We start from the raw sequence: 14724 nt of genomic DNA, 5'->3' as shown, positions 1-14724 counted from the left end.
CACTACTGTATGGGGTCATACACAAAATATGGCAATATTTAAAGCTCAATAGCATTTGAAGACAAAGACTTACAGTCATAAAACCAACTGTACATTGTTCACCCAGGTCTCAGGTATGATGCACACCTTTTAGATTTTTGATATTTATGACAATAAACTGCTAAATCATATGCAAATTTTGCTATGTATTTCACTACTGTATGGGGTCATACACAAAATATGACAATATTTAAAGCTCAATAGCATTTGAAGACAAAGACTTACAGTCATAAAACCAACTGTACATTGTTCACCCAGGTCTCAGGTATGATGCACACCTTTTAGATTTTTGATATTTATGACAATAAACTGCTAAATCATATGCAAATTTTGCTATGTATTTCACTACTGTATGGGGTCATACACAAAATATGACGATATTTAAAACTCAATAGCATTTGAAGACAAAGACTTACAGTCATAAAACCAACTGTACATTGTTCACCCAGGTCTCAGGTATGATGCACACCTTTTAGATTTTTGATATTTATGACAATAAACTGCTAAATCATATGCAAATTTTGCTATGTATTGCACTACTGTATGGGGTCATACACAAAATATGACAATATTTAAAGCTCAATAGCATTTGAAGACAAAGACTTACAGTCATAAAACCAACTGTACATTGTTCACCCAGGTCTCAGGTATGATGCACACCTTTTAGATTTTTGATATTTATGACAATAAACTGCTAAATCATATGCAAATTTTGCTATGTATTTCACTACTGTATGGGGTCATACACAAAATATGACAATATTTAAAGCTCAATAGCATTTGAAGACAAAGACTTACAGTCATAAAACCAACTGTACATTGTTCACCCAGGTCTCAGGTTTGATGCACACCTTTTAGATTTTTGATATTTATGACAATAAACTGCTAAATCATATGCAAATTTTGTTATGTATTTCACTACTGTATGGGGTCATACACAAAATATGGCAATATTTAAAGCTCAATAACATTTGAAGACAAAGACTTACAGTCATAAAACCAACTGTACATTGTTCACCCAGGTCTCAGGTATGATGCACACCTTTTAGATTTTTGATATTTATGACAATAAACTGCTAAATCATATGCAAATTTTGCTATGTATTTCACTACTGTATGGGGTCATACACAAAATATGACAATATTTAAAGCTCAATAGCATTTGAAGACAAAGACTTACAGTCATAAAACCAACTGTACATTGTTCACCCAGGTCTCAGGTTTGATGCACACCTTTTAGATTTTTGATATTTATGACAATAAACTGCTAAATCATATGCAAATTTTGCTATGTATTGCACTACTGTATGGGGTCATACACAAAATATGACAATATTTAAAGCTCAATAGCATTTGAAGACAAAGACTTACAGTCATAAAACCAACTGTACATTGTTCATCTAGGTGTCAGGTATGATGCACACCTTTTAGATTTTTGATATTTATGACAATAAACTGTTAAATCATATGCAAATTTTGCTATGTATTTCACTACTGTATGGGGTCATACACAAAATATGACAATATTTAAAGCTCAATAGCATTTGAAGACAAAGACTTACAGTCATAAAACCAACTGTACATTGTTCATCTAGGTCTCAGGTATGATGCACACCTTTTAGATTTTTGATATTTATGACAATAAACTGCTAAATCATATGCAAATTTTGCTATGTATTTCACTACTGTATGGGGTCATACACAAAATATGACAATATTTAAAGCTCAATAGCATTTGAAGACAAAGACTTACAGTCATAAAACCAACTGTACATTGTTCACCCAGGTCTCAGGTATGATGCACACCTTTTAGATTTTTGATATTTATGACAATAAACTGCTAAATCATATGCAAATTTTGCTATGTATTGCACTACTGTATGGGGTCATACACAAAATATGACAATATTTAAAGCTCAATAGCATTTGAAGACAAAGACTTACAGTCATAAAACCAACTGTACATTGTTCATCTAGGTGTCAGGTATGATGCACACCTTTTAGATTTTTGATATTTATGACAATAAACTGTTAAATCATATGCAAATTTTGCTATGTATTTCACTACTGTATGGGGTCATACACAAAATATGACAATATTTAAAGCTCAATAGCATTTGAAGACAAAGACTTACAGTCATAAAACCAACTGTACATTGTTCATCTAGGTGTCAGGTATGATGCACACCTTTTAGATTTTTGATATTTATGACAATAAACTGCTAAATCATATGCAAATTTTGTTATGTATTTCACTACTGTATGGGGTCATACACAAAATATGGCAATATTTAAAGCTCAATAGCATTTGAAGACAAAGACTTACAGTCATAAAACCAACTGTACATTGTTCACCCAGGTCTCAGGTATGATGCACACCTTTTAGATTTTTGATATTTATGACAATAAACTGCTAAATCATATGCAAATTTTGCTATGTATTTCACTACTGTATGGGGTCATACACAAAATATGACAATATTTAAAGCTCAATAGCATTTGAAGACAAAGACTTACAGTCATAAAACCAACTGTACATTGTTCATCTAGGTGTCAGGTATGATGCACACCTTTTAGATTTTTGATATTTATGACAATAAACTGCTAAATCATATGCAAATTTTGCTATGTATTTCACTACTGTATGGGGTCATACACAAAATATGACAATATTTAAAGCTCAATAGCATTTGAAGACAAAGACTTACAGTCATAAAACCAACTGTACATTGTTCACCCAGGTCTCAGGTATGATGCACACCTTTTAGATTTTTGATATTTATGACAATAAACTGCTAAATCATATGAAAATTTTGCTATGTATTTCACTACTGTATGGGGTCATACACAAAATATGACAATATTTAAAGCTCAATAGCATTTGAAGACAAAGACTTACAGTCATAAAACCAACTGTACATTGTTCACCCAGGTCTCAGGTATGATGCACACCTTTTAGATTTTTGATATTTATGACAATAAACTGCTAAATCATATGCAAATTTTGCTATGTATTTCACTACTGTATGGGGTCATACACAAAATATGACAATATTTAAAGCTCAATAGCATTTGAAGACAAAGACTTACAGTCATAAAACCAACTGTACATTGTTCATCTAGGTGTCAGGTATGATGCACACCTTTTAGATTTTTGATATTTATGACAATAAACTGCTAAATCATATGCAAATTTTGCTATGTATTTCACTACTGTATGGGGTCATACACAAAATATGACAATATTTAAAGCTCAATAGCATTTGAAGACAAAGACTTACAGTCATAAAACCAACTGTACATTGTTCACCCAGGTCTCAGGTATGATGCACACCTTTTAGATTTTTGATATTTATGACAATAAACTGCTAAATCATATGCAAATTTTGCTATGTATTTCACTACTGTATGGGGTCATACACAAAATATGACAATATTTAAAGCTCAATAGCATTTGAAGACAAAGACTTACAGTCATAAAACCAACTGTACATTGTTCATCTAGGTGTCAGGTATGATGCACACCTTTTAGATTTTTGATATTTATGACAATAAACTGCTAAATCATATGCAAATTTTGCTATGTATTTCACTACTGTATGGGGTCATACACAAAATATGACAATATTTAAAGCTCAATAGCATTTGAAGACAAAGACTTACAGTCATAAAACCAACTGTACATTGTTCACCCAGGTCTCAGGTATGATGCACACCTTTTAGATTTTTGATATTTATGACAATAAACTGCTAAATCATATGAAAATTTTGCTATGTATTTCACTACTGTATGGGGTCATACACAAAATATGACAATATTTAAAGCTCAATAGCATTTGAAGACAAAGACTTACAGTCATAAAACCAACTGTACATTGTTCACCCAGGTCTCAGGTATGATGCACACCTTTTAGATTTTTGATATTTATGACAATAAACTGCTAAATCATATGCAAATTTTGCTATGTATTTCACTACTGTATGGGGTCATACACAAAATATGACAATATTTAAAGCTCAATAGCATTTGAAGACAAAGACTTACAGTCATAAAACCAACTGTACATTGTTCATCTAGGTCTCAGGTATGATGCACACCTTTTAGATTTTTGATATTTATGACAATAAACTGCTAAATCATATGCAAATTTTGCTATGTATTTCACTACTGTATGGGGTCATACACAAAATATGACAATATTTAAAGCTCAATAGCATTTGAAGACAAAGACTTACAGTCATAAAACCAACTGTACATTGTTCACCCAGGTCTCAGGTATGATGCACACCTTTTAGATTTTTGATATTTATGACAATAAACTGCTAAATCATATGAAAATTTTGCTATGTATTTCACTACTGTATGGGGTCATACACAAAATATGACAATATTTAAAGCTCAATAGCATTTGAAGACAAAGACTTACAGTCATAAAACCAACTGTACATTGTTCACCCAGGTCTCAGGTATGATGCACACCTTTTAGATTTTTGATATTTATGACAATAAACTGTTAAATCATATGCAAATTTTGCTATGTATTTCACTACTGTATGGGGTCATACACAAAATATGACAATATTTAAAGCTCAATAGCATTTGAAGACAAAGACTTACAGTCATAAAACCAACTGTACATTGTTCACCCAGGTCTCAGGTTTGATGCACACCTTTTAGATTTTTGATATTTATGACAATAAACTGCTAAATCATATGCAAATTTTGCTATGTATTTCACTACTGTATGGGGTCATACACAAAATATGACAATATTTAAAGCTAATGACTTACAGTCATAAAACCAACTGTACATTGTTCACCCATGTGTCAGGTGGCACATCAAATGGCATATGACCTGGTGGAGGGACTTCTAAGTTCTAGGAACTGTCTTGATTGACTCTGAGCCCCTCCTCTAACGGGTGAGGGGCTCCTCTCCGTTGTATAGCAACGGGGGAAGGGCTCAAGAGTCAATTAAGATTTGCATGCTGTTAGCATACTGCAGTCACAGTTAACATGGCCAGATATAAAAAAGGGAAACACAAAAAAGAAAATGATCTTTGGGCAAAGGCTGGTGGCAGAAAAAAAATAATTCAGACATTTTTCAGACATGGCGTGGGAAAAGGAAAGGTAAAGTGGTCCACCCTTGCTGTAGCCGTTTTCGACTCCCACTCACCGGACAGAAAACTGGCTAAATGGCTGCAAACTGTTTGGGCCGAGGACAGGAAAGGTGTTCGAGAACAGGTGCTTCAAACAGGCAGTTCTGGTAAATATCATATTTATTTGAGTATGTAGTGTCTCTCAGTTTTAGGGGGTAGCTAAATACAAATATATTGCTAAGTAGTTAGCTTAACTATTTTTTTTCCAAGTAGCCTGGCAGTATCTGAGCCATGTGCCATAATAGCATATTACCATCATAGTTATTACCTTGTTATTACATTGTAATTAATGTCTTATTACACAAACACTTACTCCCACTACCAAATGACAAGCATCAATCCTGTGTAAATGCTATATATATTGTATTATATTGATTTTGATGGTGTGTTTCATAAGTATATAATAAGTACATATATATATATAGTGGAAGTAAGTGTGTTTAAGTACAGTATGTGTGTGTTTAGTAAGACATTAGTTACACACTAATATTTATGATGGTAATATGCTATAAAGTCTGCTATAATAAGCTATGTAATATGGTACAAAAGACTTCAGATGCAAAAGTGTTTAAGTGCCATCTGAAATTTTCTTCTAAAATTAGCATTTTTTATCAAGCTTTTATATTTATGTTCAGTATTTCCACTTAAATGGCAATTAATAAGTCATTTTCATTGTAATTAAAGTTAAATAACTGAACATATATTGTATCTTTAGTTTTAATGTATATGCGACTACGACTTTTGTCCCAATAAACTCCTAGTCAGGTTGTTGGTACATTTGATGTTAGGGTTAGAATATGGTCATGCAGAATAAGGCAAGTAATAATAAAAAGACAACATTCTAAATATGCATGCTAATAAGCAACTAGTTAATAAACTACTTTATAGCATATTGCCATCTTATTCATTAGCTTGTAACTAATGTCTTATTACACAAGCATTGAATGCTTATTAATAGTAAGGTAGTTGTTAAGTTTAGGATTAAAGGGATAGTTCGCCCAAAAATGATGAAAAATGAAACAGAAGATATTTTGAAAAATGTCGGTAACCAAACAGTTGATGGACCCCATTGACTTCCATAGAATTTTTTTTTCCTACTATGGAAGTCAATGGGGTCCATCAACTGTTTGGTTACCGAAATTTTTCAAAGTATCTTCTGTTGTGTTCAGCAGAAAAAAGAAATTCATACAGGTTTGAAGCAACTTGAGGGTGAGTAAATGATGACCGAATTTTGATTTTTGGGCGAACTATCCCTTTAAGAGAGGTTAGGGTTAGGGTTAGAATATGGTCATGCAGAATAAGGTATCAATATGTGCTTTATAATAGTAATATTAATATGCAAGCTATTAAGCAATTAGAGAAAATGCAGTTAGGGATTGACCCAAATATTTTTTTTTATTTTTTATTTAAAGATAGGGAAAATGTTGAGAAAAATTATGAAGTTGATGAGGCAAGTGAAGGGACAAAGGAAAGGAGGGACGAGGATAATACTTGTGACAGGAAAGATGAGTCTGGAGACAGGAACAAATCTGCAGATGAAGATGAGGATGATGATGATACAAGTCCAGGGAACAGTCAGATGATCGGTACAGAGAAAAGAAAGGAAGATGATTATACTTGTGACAGGAAAGATGAGGCTGGAGACAGGAACAAAACTGCAGATGATGATGAGGATGATGATGAGACAAGTCCAGGGAACAGTCAGATGATCGGTACAGAGAAAAGAAGGGAAGATGATTATACTTGTGACAGGAAAGATGAGTCTGGAGACAGGAACAAAACTGCAGATGATGATGAGGATGATGATGAGACAAGTCCAGGGAACAGTCAGATGATCGGTACAGAGAAAAGAAGGGAAGATGATTATACTTGTGACAGGAAAGATGAGGCTGGAGACAGGAACAAATCTGCAGATGAAGATGAGGATGATGATGATACAAGTCCAGGGAACAGTCAGATGATCGGTACAGAGAAAAGAAGGGAAGATGATTATACTTGTGACAGGAAAGATGAGTCTGGAGACAGGAACAAATCTGCAGATGATGATGAGGATGATGATGAGACAAGTCCAGGGAACAGTCAGATGATCGGTACAGAGAAAAGAAGGGAAGATGATTATACTTGTGACAGGAAAGATGAGGCTGGAGACAGGAACAAAACTGCAGATGATGATGAGGATGATGATGAGACAAGTCCAGGGAACAGTCAGATGATCGGTACAGAGAAAAGAAAGGAAGATGATTATACTTGTGACAGGAAAGATGAGGCTGGAGACAGGAACAAAACTGCAGATGATGATGAGGATGATGATGAGACAAGTCCAGGGAACAGTCAGATGATCGGTACAGAGAAAAGAAGGGAAGATGATTATACTTGTGACAGGAAAGATGAGGCTGGAGACAGGAACAAAACTGCAGATGAAGATGAGGATGATGATGAGACAGACATGGGAAAATGGAGGAAAACAAGACCAGGTCCAAAGAGTTTTGTAGTGGCCATAAAAACAAAAACCTGGAAAAAAATAAAGCCACAGGCAGGCCTAACTCAGTTACAACAGCCCTGGACAGATGTCTTGTATGAAGCATTCACAAAAGTAAATCCCTGCTGTGTACTGGCATTTAAGTATCAGCATGTAAAATGCAGGAAGAGTCGTAAAAAAAGAGCACCTTATTTCAAGGCACTTGCCATCTGTATTTTTGAAGATTGCTCAGCAAAATACAAATTTACCATTCAAACAAAGCCCAAACCATGCCAGAAGCATATTGATATCCATGTTTTACGAATTGGCGAAGTGACCCACAAAGAAAAAGATTTAAAATTCAGAAATGCCAAATTCACCAAAAGAGGAAAAATTGCTGCAGAATTAGAAAAAGGAGTAAGCCAGCACTACTATAAATCACTGAGAAACACACCACCAGACGAGATCTTGGCTGGCAACATCTCCAGATGCCTTTCTATGGACGTCTTAAGGGTAATCTCTAGCGAAGTCAGGAAAAGCACCAGACTCCACGATGATGTCATCATGGAGATGATGCTCTGTCAGAAGATAATGAAGGAGTGCAGTGGTACTGCCTCTCAAGTGGCAGGCTATATCCAACACTTACAAGTGGACCCATTTGGTGTCCACTTGTACACAGATTGTGGTCTACGAATACTGGCAGATCATTTAAAAAACTCACCCCCAGTCACATTGCATCTAGATGCTACAGGCAGTGTCATGTCACGCATCCCCAACCAAACCAAAAGGATTCTCTATTATGCTCTTGTTCTTCCTGGAAAGGGAAAAGATAAGCCACCCCTTCCTGTGTCTGAGTTCATATCAAATGAGCACTCCATACCAACTCTCACGTTTTGGCAGATGGAAACACTGAGACAACTGGGCCAGATAACGACACGGAAGGTCCACCAGGTTGAGACCGATTTTAGCTGGGCACTCATTGGTAGTGTCCTCCTGGCCTTCAATAAAGAAAGTGTCTCATCCTACTTAAACAGAGCACATTTAATTGTCAGCCAAAAAATGAAAAGTGCAGATGCTTTCAATTTCACAGTGCTCCATCTTTGTTCTTCTCATATAATAAAGGCTGTAACTCAAGGATTTGCTAAGAAAACTGGCGAGTATGCTGTAAAGGAATATGCCACCTATTGTTTTGGCCTTCTTCTTAACAGCACCACCCTACAAGAAGCACTTAACCACTTTCAGGATATGGCTATGTTGTTCATGTCAGCAAACAAGTCCAATACAGTTATGGCAGCAAAGAACACACTGGACCAAAAAATCCTGAAGTCCAAACCTACTACTATGGATGAAACACTTCCGCCATATGCAGAAGACATGGAGAGGAGCAGCAACATCAAGACAATATGTGGCAAATCTCCCTTCACACATTTATTCAATGATGTTCTAGAGAAGACCAGGTGCACACAGACAGAGAGTGGCACAAATAATGAATTCTACTGCCCAGGGATAATCAATTTCCTCATGAGCAACTACATGGGCATTTTCCCCCTTTGGAGTGGCATGTTGCTTGGGGACCTGAGCAGATTCTCCAAAGAGAGTAATAAAGAAATAAAAACAAGGGAGACAAATTGCCATGTGGAGCAGTGGTTCTCAATTGTGAAGAATCACATATTACACCGAAAGAGGTTCCTCCGTCCAGCTGATTTCATTACAAAGATGTTTAACTCTCTGCAAGGAAGATATACACAACATCAGATGATGCATAATCTTGGTAGTCTGTCCCAAGTTGCATCTCCAAAGCATCAAACCATTGACCAACAAGAGGAGCAATGGGCCAAAAGATCCCTATCTGAAAGATCAGCTAAACATCATTCAAAGTATTTTGATCCACCAGAAGTAGTGCCACAACTAAAAAGAAGAAAAACAAAGCAAACGTCTGAGGGTCAGTCAGAGGTCACATCAGCCCAGGTATTATGAAATTCTCAATCATACCATAAAGCTTTTGTTCATATTAACTCAAAACACATTTAATATTGTCTGTCTGTCTGTCTGTCTGTCTGTCTGTCTGTCTCTATCTATCTATCTATCTATCTATCTATCTATCTATCTATCTATCATCTATCTATCATCAGATTGTGCATAATCTTGCATCTCAAGAGCAACAGACCATTGACAAACTAAAGGAGAAATTGGCTAAGAGGCCCCTATCTGAAAAATCAGATTTTGATCCACCAGACATAGTGGCAAAATCAAAAAGAAGCAAAACTAAGCAAACTTCTGAGGGTCAGTCAGAGGTCACATCAGCCCAGGTATTATGAAATTCTCAATCATACCATAAAGCTTTTGTTCATATTACAGTTTTTCTCAGTCGCTTTGGTGCATTTCTCACATCACTATTTACATTTGCACAACAGTTAATGCAGTTCTCAAAACAATTATTACAAACTGCAAAACCTAGTTGATAACCTGCAAAAGCGTGTCACTTGCTCAAAATGGATAGCTCATTCCTCAAAAGCAAGTATTCGCGTCAATGAAAGTGTCAGTGTCATCAAGATGAAAAGTCCTGACACCATTGTTTATGAACAAGATAGTCAAATGGCTTTGTCATGTTTTCATTATGACAGTTTACTCTGTAAATGTTTTCCAATGCAAAAAAGTCAGATCTTGGTGACTGAAAATGTTCACGACAGAACTATATACTATTTGCACAGCCATTTGAAAAAAAGAGTTGTATGAAAGCAATTGATGCATGTCCAAAAGCATTTGCAGTTTGTTGGAAGGAATGAGAAACTGCTACTATGATGGGCACAAATGACTAAATGTTGTGGAGATTTGAACTGTTGTGCAAATGTAAATAGTGATGTGAGAAATGCACCAAAGCGACTGAGAAAAACTGTAACTCAAAACATTGATCTATCATCAGATGAAAAGATCAGTGAAACATTTTTTTGCAATTGTACTTTTTTAAAATTGCAATTAAAGATCGAAATTTAGAAATAAATTAAGAACGAAAAATTTGTTCATACTCGTTTGTAATTATTAAAAAGACACATGCAAGTGTGGATCTTTAATTTTTAATTTGAAAATAAAACTTGCTTACACTACAGTAAATCAGTATTTATTTTATATACAAATATTCCATTTCAGGTCAAAGCTCTGTGGTCTAAGAAAGCATGTGAGATAGTTGTTGCCATCATACAGTCAAAAGACAAAAAAAGGTCTTACATCCTCCATCATTCAGAAATGAAAACACTCCAGCCACACAAATGGCTGATGGGGGAGGTAAGAAAAAAAAATCATATCTTTGGGAAATGCTTTGCAACTGAAAAATAATCTGAGAACTGGATATAGAAATTTAACGATGACAATGTTATCAATATCAATTAATCACTGAATGAAGCAACTATCCTTTATTTTTTTCTCTTTTGATCTTAGACAATCCAATGCTATTTGCATGTGTTAGTGAATAACAGTGACCAGGGACATAGAATTTATGTACTAGATCACTACACAGCAAATGTGATAATTAATGACGAAAGAGAAAAAGTACGGAGAAACATTCTCTCAAAGGTAAACATAATCTTTATCTTTTATTTTCTTTAATAATTAAAAAATTAAGGCAGTTATAAAACAATGAAATGTATCAATGAAATTTCAGGTGGACTTTTATGACTACGAGGGAATTATAAGTTTCCTGAATGTTGACGAGAATCATTGGATGTTTTTGGTGAATACATTTTATGGTCCTTTTTTAATACATTATGATTAGACATAGTTACTCTATTCTATAGAGGATGTTCATAATTCAGATGAGCCAAGACTTCAAATACCAGCCATCATAATTCAAATATAAAGAAACAAAGGCTGTGTCTACACCACACACAAGAGTCTGGATTAGTTGAATGAATGAATGAATGAATGAATGAATGAATGAATGAATGAATGAATGAATGAATGAATGAAGTTTCATAGTTTCATGTATGAAATTTAGTTAGCTATTTAGTTATCTATTATCTGTTAATTATCTATTATCTATTTAGTGTAATCTTTTTTTTTTATCTTGCACAGTATCTCCACGCAGCATCCAGCCAGGTGTTTGTCATAGACCCAAAGGGACATGATGAACAAGCAAAATCCATGCATGCAGCCAGTAAATTTCGGTTAGATTTTTGCTTGTTATATACCGTAGAATGAAAAATACAAAACTGGTATGCACAGCCCAAACACCCAGATTGGGCTCAGGTGCAGGACATCAAAATAACATAAAAAAAAAAAGAAAAGTGTATTTTTTGTTGTTGTTTTTTTGGGGTAGGGATAATGGAGAATTGACAAAACAATATAAGGTAGAAGAGTGGGGATTTGATCAGGAAAATACTCTATGATCCAGGAAACATCCCCTCACTGTAGAACAACAGAAACTGATTTGTCACTGATTTGGCACCTTTCTCTACATTTAGACGAGGGATGTCAAACTCAGTTCCTGGAGGGGCACATCCCTGAAGAGTTTAGCTTCAACCCTAATTAAACACACCTGATCATCTGATCAAGTCCTTCAGGCTTATTTGAAAACTGTCTGTGTGTGTGTGTGTGTGTGTGTGTGTGTGTGTGTGTGTGTGTGTGTGTGTGTGTGTGTGTGTTGAAGCAGGGTTGGGACTAAACTCTGTAGGGCTGTGGCCCTCCAGGAACTGAGTTTGACACCTGTGGTTTAGACTCGACAAAGTGGTAACAAACACAAATATTGTTTACATTTAATGTGTATGTTAATGATTGTCTTTATTTACATTAGAGAGTTCTTCAAGATGAGACGAATCTGTCTCAATAAAAATGACTGGGTAGACATAAAATGGAATGAAGGACTAATTAGCCATTCCAAACAACAAGACGGGTACAGCTGTGGAGTGTTTGTAATGCAGGTTGGTTTTCCTCAATAAACTGTGAAAACAAATTCTTATAATAAACTCTAACAGTTTTGTATAAATTTGTGGTGCAAAATGTTGATTTTTACATTTAGTAATTTAGTCACTGTACATGAAGATGATCCAAATAGTCTACTGAATATGATTTATGGACTTGTATGTATTTTTTTGTATGTGTTGCTGATGTGTTGAAACAATCTCCCCTAAAAAAAAAAAAAAAAAAAATTAACTTATCTTGAATTATGTAGATGGCAAAAGAAGTTGTTGGTGCTTTCCCAAGTATCCCTTGCCATTTTGCAATACACTCAGCCAGGGAGCAAATGAAACATATGCGACTGACGATGGCAGAGGAACTTCTGAAAGGCTCAGGTTTTTATTTCTTGTACAAAAACACCTGTCATAAAGTGTAGATTTGTTTTATCACATTAAACCACACACTTTGTAACACCATACTATTCTTTTTTTACATGAGGAATACAAGATCTGTAAAAATTAAGTAGTAAACATATGGTAATGTATGTTATGCTATTTACAGTATGCACCATTTGTCAACACAGCTAACATATAACTCTGTGTTTTCAGTATTCAAGAGGGGACATTGTTGCTCATTATGTGCTGCCTCAAAACCCCCCAGTGGTGGTGCTGAAACATTTTGGGTGGGTAATGTAGCACTGATTATACAATTTGGTAACACTTTATCAGTATACAGTAATAAAGTACATACTTAACAACAATTTTATTTATTTATTTATTTATTATGTATAGTCAATTCACAGTTTATGTAGTCTCTACATTGTTAATAATATACAAAATAGAAAGTTTTTGATTCATTGTCACTGTAACACAATTATTATTGTTTAATCAGCTCGTAGAATTTTTTTTTTTTGTAATGAGTAAATTATTCTCACTTTAGATTTAGGAACATTAGGAACATTAGAAAATTGAATTGGAATTGAGTGATGAAGTAACTGATTACTGAGCATTATTATAAGGTTATTATTATCTTTTAACAGATTGAATGTCACCGCTGCAAGAGGTGGTTCCATGGGGCATGCCTTTCTATGTCACGAAAGGAGTTCAAGAGAGTTCAGAAGGTTGAGTGGAAGTGCTGCCTATGCAAATAGTTGTGGATTGGTCACTGGTATTTGTACAGTTCCCTACAAGTACCAAAAAATAGTCAAAGGCCAAAAAAGAGTCTTGTTGGCTACCGACGGAAATAAAATGAATACAAATAAACATGTTTGATATATTAAGATATTTTGTATCATCATTTTTTAATTGCACTTTAAATATTGTCATATTTTGTGTATGACCCCATACAGTAGTGAAATACATAGCAAAATTTGCATATGATTTAACAGTTTATTGTCATAAATATCAAAAATCTAAAAGGTGTGCATCAAACCTGAGACCTAGATGAACAATGTACAGTTGGTTTTATGACTGTAAGTCTTTGTCTTCAAATGCTATTGAGCTTTAAATATTGTCATATTTTGTGTATGACCCCATACAGTAGTGACATAACAAAATTTGCATATGATTTAGCAGTTTATTGTCATAAATATCAAAAATCTAAAAGGTGTGCATCATACCTGAGACCTGGGTGAACAATGTACAGTTGGTTTTATGACTGTAAGTCTTTGTCTTCAAATGCTATTGAGCTTTAAATATTGTCATATTTTGTGTATGACCCCATACAGTAGTGCAATACATAGCAAAATTTGCATATGATTTAGCAGTTTATTGTCATAAATATCAAAAATCTAAAAGGTGTGCATCATACCTGAGACCTAGATGAACAATGTACAGTTGGTTTTATGACTGTAAGTCTTTGTCTTCAAATGCTATTGAGCTTTAAATATTGTCATATTTTGTGTATGACCCCATACAGTAGTGACATAACAAAATTTGCATATGATTTAGCAGTTTATTGTCATAAATATCAAAAATCTAAAAGGTGTGCATCATACCTGAGACCTGGGTGAACAATGTACAGTTGGTTTTATGACTGTAAGTCATTGTCTTCAAATGCTATTGAGCTTTAAATATTGTCATATTTTGTGTATGACCCCATACAGTAGTGAAATACATAACAAAATTTGCATATGATTTAACAGTTTATTGTCATAAATATCAAAAATCTAAAAGGTGTGC

At 34.6% G+C, this 14724-nt stretch overlaps 1 protein-coding gene across 1 annotated transcript; it reads left to right on the top strand.

The window, feature by feature from the left end:
* Positions 1 to 9904: 9904 nt before the first annotated feature.
* Positions 9905 to 13732, top strand: LOC307152219 (uncharacterized protein). Its single transcript, XM_079860651.1, has 9 exons — positions 9905 to 9963; positions 10802 to 10936; positions 11090 to 11224; positions 11313 to 11381; positions 11723 to 11814; positions 12441 to 12567; positions 12819 to 12939; positions 13153 to 13226; positions 13584 to 13732. Exons 2-9 carry the CDS (start codon positions 10898 to 10900, stop codon positions 13692 to 13694), a joined length of 768 nt encoding a protein of 255 aa, XP_079716777.1. The 5' UTR covers positions 9905 to 9963; positions 10802 to 10897; the 3' UTR covers positions 13695 to 13732.
* The last annotated feature ends 992 nt before the right edge of the window (positions 13733 to 14724 follow it).

Source organism: Squalius cephalus (assembly GCF_949319135.1).
Source record: "Squalius cephalus genome assembly, chromosome: 24".
Lineage (NCBI taxonomy): Eukaryota > Metazoa > Chordata > Actinopteri > Cypriniformes > Leuciscidae > Squalius > Squalius cephalus.
This window is presented reverse-complemented; position numbering and strand designations above follow the sequence as displayed.